Below are 8339 nucleotides of genomic sequence, written 5' to 3' on the forward strand. Positions count from 1 at the left end.
AAAAGCAATTCTGCCATTGTTTTTGTGCATTTTTTTTATGTTGTTTACTCCGCGGTTTAAATAACATATTGACTTTATTATGTGGGTCGTTACGATTGTGGCGATACCAAATATGTGTATTTTTTTTTAACACTTAGACTAGATTCACACGGGCATTGCGCATCTCAGACGTGAAAAACTGCCATTTTTCACGTACGAGCTGCATCCGTGCTCAGCGCTGCGGGATGCGATATTACGCATCCTCCATAGTTGAGAGTCTATGGAGGGATGCGTGAAGCATGAAAAAAATAAGACATGTCCTATTTTCCCACGGACCCTTCACACGGTCCGTTGAAACAACAGCCGTGTGAACGGCCACATTGAATTATATAGGTCCGTGTGACGCCTGTTGTTTCAACGGCCGTCACGCGGACATTTAACACTTTCGTGTGAATCAGGCCTTAGGCTATGTTCTCACGTTCAATAAAAAACGGCTGAAAGTTACGGAGCTGTTTGCATGGAAAAACAGCCTCTGAGTTCCAGTCGTTTTTGTAGCTGAAAACGTTTTTTGAGGCGTTTCTTGGAGATGCTCCAAACACGGATTTTTACGTGCCGATTTTTAAAACAGCGGCATAAAAAAACACCCCATGTGAACTAAATGCCGTTTTCCCCATTGATTTCAATAGGCAAATGTTTGTAGGCGTTTAGCTAGCGTTTTTCAAGGCGTATTTCAAGGCGTTTATGCCCCAAAGTACGCCTGAAAACACGGTGTGTGAACATACCCTCATGGAAATTAAAATATGATAACCTAAGGCCTATTCACACAAGCGTGTAATACATCCGTGTGACAGCCGTTAACTGCTGTCACACGGACCTATGTAATGCAATGGGGCCGTTCACACGGCTGTTGTTTCAACGGACCGTGTGAACGGTCCTTGAGAAAATAGGACATGTCCTATTTTTACAGGCTTCATGCATCCCCCGGCAGATCGTTAGAGCAGCTGCCGCTTATATACGGCGACTCACAGTACAGACTATTGCGGTGAAGTATATAGCTGTTCAGCGGTAGGAAAGCGGTTAAGGGGTCCTGATTGAAATGTATCAGCATCCATGTGGCCCTCACTTATAATGGTGAATAGAGACCTGCGCTGGACCAGGCTGTAAGTTTAGATGACCTGCGGGTCCGCAGCTGCCATTACCAGATTTTTCTCCCAGTTCTGAAGAGTGGTCTTGATAATTGGCCAGGAAAGGGGACATACTGGACCTTGTCTTTCATTGGGTGCCCTAGTTTTTTGTATGGGTGACACTGGACAATATATGTCAGAGGGCAATCACCCACATCAGGGACGTGTGAGGAATCTTTGTGATGTTGGTCACATGGCAATGGCGCCATGACAGCGGGCGGGGCGGAGCAGTGGGTAGTGACTCATTACAGGCTGGGCACACAGTCACCACGCTGAGGGGGCTGGCACAACCGGAGGAGCAGGACATTCCCGGCAGCAACATCAGTTATGACGGAGGAGGCTCCCGGGTGTCAGGGAGGGATGGACGTGCCCTCCCGCTTCTCTCGTTCTTAGATGCCCGGCAAAGAGCGAAGCTGGATCCCTCCTGCCATGCCTGCTCGCCGCGGAGCCCGAGGCGTGTGCTCTCAGCCGCTATAGGGTAAGACGGGCCTGGGCACAGTGCGGCCGCTGCCAGTCCTCGATCTTTGATTCTCTATTAGTAATGGCAGACTCGCTGAGTGAAGTTGTGTGTATTCCGTATGCGGCAGCCTGACATAACACATGTAGATGACGTTGAAGGGACCAGTGCTGTGCTCGAGAACGTGGATGGCTGCGGACATAAATCCGTTGCTCCCACTAGCCTTGTCTTCCCTAACTCGCCCCTTTTACCAGGGTTTTCGTCCTAAAGCCAATCACAGTGCAGGATTCTCTTGCCACAGCGGTTTTAGAAATGAAAGCTGGTCTCTGATTGGTTGCTATAGGCAACAAGGTCATATTTACTGTTCTAAGGTTTGATAAATAAAACCCAAAAATGGTGAGTGATCCCAGACCCCCACCAATGTAACACGAGGAAATGCTGGGAATGGAGAACTCCTCTAAGGGCGCCATACACTTAGATAACCTGTCAGCCGACAACTATTCCTCCCGACTCCACCATATAGACGCACGCTCGGCTCATTCAAATGTGTACATTGATTTTAATATTGTGAGGGATAAGCCGCTGCCAGACCTGTTTTTATCTTCTACAGGAAATAAGAATTGGGCATATTAAAATCCAACATGTATTTTGGAGTGTGGGAGGAAACCGGAGTAACTGGAGGAAACTCACAAGAACACGGGAGAACATACAAACTCCATGTAGATGTTGGTCTTGGTGTTGGCGGGTTTGGCCGACCTTAACACAAAATCACGTAACTGTACGTGATGAGGGTTTAGGGGAAGTATGGGGTGAGCTCGCTCCATACACAGCGGGTGACAGCGGTTACACGCAGCCGACACCTCACTGCAACGGGCAGAATCAAATTTCACTTTGATTCCGCCCGTTTAACACCTTAAGGGCGGATTTACACGAATGTGATTTACGTCCGTGCAACCCGCGTGATTTTCACGCGGGTCGCATGGTCCTATGCAAATCTATGGGGCAGTGCAGACTGTCCGTGATTTTTGCGCAGCGTGAGTCCGCTGCGTAAAACTTACGACAGGTTCTATATTTCGGCGTTTTTCGCACATCACGCACCACGTGCTTTTCTGTTTACAAACATCCAAACGGAGTGTCATTAATGACGGCTGCGTGAAAACACGCAGCCGCGCACCATATGAACATGACACACGGAGCTGTTAAGTGCCTTTTGCGCACGCAAAACGCCGCATTTTTTGCGTGCGCAAAACGCACATGCTCGTGTAAATCCGCCCTAAATGGCACGGTCAATCGCGACCGCGGCATTTAAAGTGTTAGAATGAGGGGGCGCCCCCTCAAACACGCCATCGCCATCTTGGTACTCCTTTGAAGCTCTGCCTCCGGCAGGTCTTCAAAGGAGACTGTCAGAGTCACGATATACTGCAATACATTGATATGGCAGTATATCATGCAAGCGATCCAATGATCGCTGCTTCAAGTCTCTTAGGGAGACTAATAAAAATTAAATAAAGTTTTTTGTTATGTTCCAAAAAAAATAAAGAGTTAAAAAAAAATCCTTTTCACATTTTTCCTGTAAATCAATTTAAAAAAAAAATAAAAGTTAACATAACTGGTATCGCCGCGTCCGTAAAAGTCCGAACTATCACAATATAGTGTTGTTTAACCCGCTCGGTGAATGCATTAAAAAAAATATATATAAAACACGCAAATTGCTGGTTTTTGGTCACCTTAGTGCTAAAAAAAATGAAATAAAAAGTGATCAAAAAGTGGCATATACCCCAAAATGGTATCAGTGAAAACTACAGCTCGCCCCGCAAAATTTTAAGCCCCCCCCCACATCGCTAAATCGAAGAAAAAATAAAAAAGTTATGGCTCTCAGAATATGGCGACACAAAAGATTTTTTTAATTTAGCAAATTTTTTTTTTTTTTTAAAGTGGTAAAACATCAAACAAAACCATATAAATTTGGTATCGCCGTAATCGTATGAAGCTGTAGAATAAGGTGAATATGTAGTTTTTACCGCCTGATGGATACCGTAAAAACAAAACCCCCCAAAAAAGTGGCGTAATCGCTGTTTTTTACCTATCTCACCCCACAAATAATTTTTTTTACAGCTTCCCAGTACATCATGCGGTACAATAAATGGTACCATGAAAAACTACAGCTTGTCCCGCAGAAAACAAGCCCTCGTATGGCTATATAGACGGAAAAATAAAAAAATTATAGCTTTTGGAAGGTAACGAGGAAAAAACAAAAGTGAAAATCCAAAAAAGGACTGAGGAGGGAAGGGGTTAAACTAATGTGTACAGGCACCTTGAGGCTCTGTTGACACTGCCGTCAGTCTGATGCACGGAAACCTGACTGAGCCGTTATAAGTCAACGTGATTCGTAACGATCTATTATACAATGGTTCTGTCATGGCTGCGGTAATAATGGACACCAGTGTGATCAGAGCCTGAGCAACACCTTGCAACTAATTAAAAGGGCACGTTGTTTCCGCAGCTCCCAAGTTCTTATACTTTTCAATGTAGAAGGGGTCAAATCCACAGCAAAAGCCGCACATAACACATGCCGATCTTGCTGCGGAAATGCTGCTAAAAATCTTAAACTGATCCGCTACGTGTGGGTACTTTTAGGCCACATTCACATGATACATCTTGCGTGCCTATTTGCAGCACAGCTTTTTCTGCGGCAAATTCGCAGTGTAATAAGTACCAGCAGAGTCAATTACATTTTAAGAAGTCAAATCTACACTTTGCAATTTTTCTGCACGTAAATTGACCTGCGGGGAGGATATTAAAATCCGCAGCATTCCAATTGATTTTGCGTTTCTGTCTCAGAATTGTATCTGACTAATTTATAAAAATAAATGCAACAAAATGCGCAGAATAAAAACTGTACCTGTTTCCGCATCAAAATGTAAAATCCCCATCTAAAAATGCATCAGAAACTCAATTATCAACTAAAAAGTCACAAGGCCTAACAATTGCTTTTGTGTTTCCACTGCTCACGTCACTTTACTAAAAATTGTCCAGAGTTTACCTGAAGAAGGCGCCGTCACCCGCAGCCCGACACATTTACTATAATTTATGCCAAAAACTAGCGTAAATTATGGTGCAAATGCTATAAATTGGCGTAGATTTAACTTTATGGCACATGAGTGACTAAAGATGCATCTAATCTATTAAGAGTCGTGCGCATCTTCATAAACTCGGTGCATTTTACTCCATCATTGTTTATATTCAGACTGGCGTATAAAACGCTAGTCTTAATAAATTCCCCCCTTAGGTTACACGTACATGACTGTTTGCATTTTGTGGTCCATAAACAACGGATCCGTTATCCGTTTTTTGCAGTCTGTGTGTACTCTGCATCTGTTTCATAGTTTGACTTGAATGGGCCGTAAACATGGACAGGAATAGGACCTGCTCTGAGTTTTGGGGCCCGGTCCCATGGCCTTCACATGGATCAGTGAAAAACATGGTAGTGTGCATGCGGCCATAGAAATGAATGGGTCAGTGTTCTATCCGTTAAAAAAAACGGATAGCACACTGATGAAAACAACGGTCATGTGCATGTAGCCTTTAGGCCCTGTTCACACTGAGTTTTTTGGCGCTGATTTTGACACCGGAACCGTGTCGGAATAAGCACCAAAAAACGCCCCAAATCTATTGATTTCAATGGGTGTCGGAGACTTTTTTTTCTTTGAGCGGTTTTTGTCCGTTTGCGGTAAAAAAAAAACGACGTGACCTATCTTGAGGCGTTTTCCACCTCCCAAAACCCCATTGAAATCAATGGGAGACGGAAAAAACAGGTCTGATTTTTCCAGGAAGAGTTTTCTGCCTGCAAAAAAATACTCTGTGTGAACTCACCCAAACATTTTGTGTGTTTTATTTTAATATCACAACAGTTTTTAATTATTTATTATGACTTTCTATCCATTTTCTTTAAGATGTGATGGAGGTACTGGAAGAAGAACTGACCTGCCCAGTCTGCTGCAGCCTTTATGAGGATCCTCGGGTTTTACCTTGTGCACATAACTTCTGTAAGAAATGTCTGGAGGGTGTGCTTGAGGGAAACTCCAGACAAATATGGAGGCCATCTTTCAAATGTCCAACTTGCCGAAAAGAAATCTCCACGATGGGTGTTAATAGTCCTCAAGTGAATTATTTATTGAAGGGAATTGTGGAAAAATACAATAAGATGAAGGCGACTCCTAAGACGCTGGTGTGTAAGGTGCATGCTGGGCAACCGCTCAACATCTTCTGCTCTACAGACGTGAAGCTGATTTGTGGTTTTTGTGCCACTAATGGCAAACACAAAGATCATGTCTTCTCCTCCATCGACGATGCCTACAAGCAGGAAAAATGTTCATTTGACTTCCTTTTTCGGAGTTTCGAGGAAATTCAGTGCAAAGATGTTACTGTTCACCTGGAAACCTTGGAGACCAACAAGAGGAACTCTCTACATTTGCTGACAACCGACTCCGATAGAGTAAAGGATTATTTTAAAAAGTTGCAGGGTTTACTGGAACAGAAGAAAAATGAAATCCTCTCAGACCTTGAGACCATGAGGCTTGAAGTCCTGCAAGCGTATGACCCTGAAATCAACAAACTCAAGACCGTTATCAATGAGCAGAAAAGGGCTTGTATCATTGCCAAAAACTTTAAGGATATCTCCGATCCAATTTTGTTCCTTCAACAGATCGAGGAATTCAAAGAAAAAATTGATCTTCTCAAGTCTCCTTTGCCTTCCGCCTCTGATGTGACCGTCTTGTCTTATATGAAAAATTTTGATACGGATATGTGGGATAATATCAAATTACGGGATGTGGATAAGCTGTGTTTGCCACAGGAAGCCCCCGCAAAGCAGGAAAGACTTCAACCAAAATTGCCATTCTCTTATCGGGTAGTAGCTGCTGTCTGTCTTCTCCTGGTCGGAGTATTGGTGGTGTATTTTTCCGGGTCTCCTACCGATTTCTGTCAGACGTGCGATAACCATATTCAACAGATTTACATTTACTCATCAGACGTGGCCATACAAATTGTGGAAGAAGCTGCTGTTTATTGCGGCCTATTTGTAGAAAAATTCTTTCTTTTTTTGAAAGTCTTAAAATGCTACACTATGACTTTTCTGGAGCATTTGGCAAATTTTGCATGGAAATATAAATTGTAACATTTTATAAAAATGATTTATAACATTTAGGTAAAATACATTGAGCAAGTGAACCCGTCACCATCATTTGTTATGTCTATGTTCATATTCTGTTTCTGCATTAGGGGACGTTTTTTTTTTTTAACATGTTATATAATGTTAAATAACCTTAACCCCTTAGTGACAGCCATTATGCTTTTTTAGGTCACTTACGGGCTTTATTCCACTGCATAGGTCTCTCTACGATGTGGCAGCAGAAGCCTGGCACAGCTGTCTCGTGCCGGGTAAAGCGGGTGCTCGGCCATCTAATGACAGCCAGGCTCCTGCTCTAACGGCCAGGATAGGAGGAACATCTAAGCACGTCTAAGGAACGTCCCAGCATCTAAGTGATTTTAGAGGGAGGGGGTTTCCTATGTCATTCCATCAGCACCCCCCACGATGTGGTTTTCATGGCCCCCAGGTTTGCCATCTTTGTACTCCTATTAGGCCCTGCAAGAGGTGGCACTTGCACTTATCAGACATTTATATTTATAGATATTCCATAATTTATATTTTATACATATTCCATAAATGCCTAATGATGGGATTAACCCTTTAATGAAAATTGTTATCAGTGTTCTCAAATTACCTGCTATTGCCCATGCAAATCTACAAGTACACTTCATCCTGCTGGCAGGCTGAAACTAAAACTGTGGAATTAAAAGAGGACCTGTCAGCCGTTCACTTAAAGGGGCTGTACAGGAGTAGAACAACTTGGCTACTTTCTTCCGTGCCACACCTGTCCATGGGTTGTGTTTGGAATTGCAGCTCAGTTACACTATAATAATGTGAATGGGGCTGATCTGTAATATCAAGCACAATCTGTGGACCGCTGTGTAACTGTTTTCTTAATCCTGTACAACCCCTTTTAAATCCTCCATAATAATGACCTTGATTCCTGGATTGCCCATAATCTTACTATACTTTTTTTTTTCCTATACCTCACATCGCTCTCCTGTTATGGGGGCTGTTCATTTTGGTGGCTATATACGCTAATTGGGCAATTTTGGGACATCATAAGAAGATGTCGTTTTTTGGGGGTTTTTTTTTTCAATAAAAATGTTTAATCAGTGTGCTCGGTACAACTTTTTAAATACTTTTTATTAAAATTAATTTTTACTTTTTGAGATGCAGATGCTTTGTATCCTGACCTTTCAGATATAAGTTTCAATGCTAGATACAGCTGCTCTGTATACATAATATAAAGTAGATGTATCTCAGAAAGTGAAAATAATTTTTAATAGAAAGTTGCACCAAGCACACAGACATTATTATATATATATATATATAGGGTCCAAGAATAAGGCAGCACTCCAAGGTATAAGCAAGGTAGAAAAAGGTGCTTTATTGGTGCATATAAACACAACGTTTCAGCTCAACACAGGAGCCTTTTTCCACTTGAAAAAGGCTCCTGTGTTGAGCTGAAACGTTGTGTTTATATGGACCAATAACGCACCTTTTTCTACCTTGCTTATACCTTGGAGTGCTGCCTTATTCGTGGACCCTACTACAGCAGGTCTGTTAG

At 42.7% G+C, this 8339-nt stretch overlaps 1 protein-coding gene across 2 annotated transcripts; it reads left to right on the forward strand.

The window, feature by feature from the left end:
* Positions 1–891: 891 nt before the first annotated feature.
* On the forward strand, positions 892–8095 carry TRIM13 (tripartite motif containing 13). Of its 2 annotated transcripts, none has more exons than XM_075851781.1 (2): positions 892–1139; positions 5574–8095. In XM_075851781.1, exon 2 carries the CDS (start codon positions 5579–5581, stop codon positions 6794–6796), a length of 1218 nt encoding a protein of 405 aa, XP_075707896.1. In that variant the 5' UTR covers positions 892–1139; positions 5574–5578; the 3' UTR covers positions 6797–8095. The 2 variants fall into 2 exon arrangements, with proteins under 2 accessions (XP_075707896.1, XP_075707895.1); XM_075851780.1 differs by lacking the exon at positions 892–1139 and adding an exon at positions 1173–1641.
* Positions 8096–8339: the final 244 nt, after the last annotated feature.

This window comes from Rhinoderma darwinii, chromosome 2 (assembly GCF_050947455.1).
Source record: "Rhinoderma darwinii isolate aRhiDar2 chromosome 2, aRhiDar2.hap1, whole genome shotgun sequence".
NCBI lineage: Eukaryota > Metazoa > Chordata > Amphibia > Anura > Rhinodermatidae > Rhinoderma > Rhinoderma darwinii.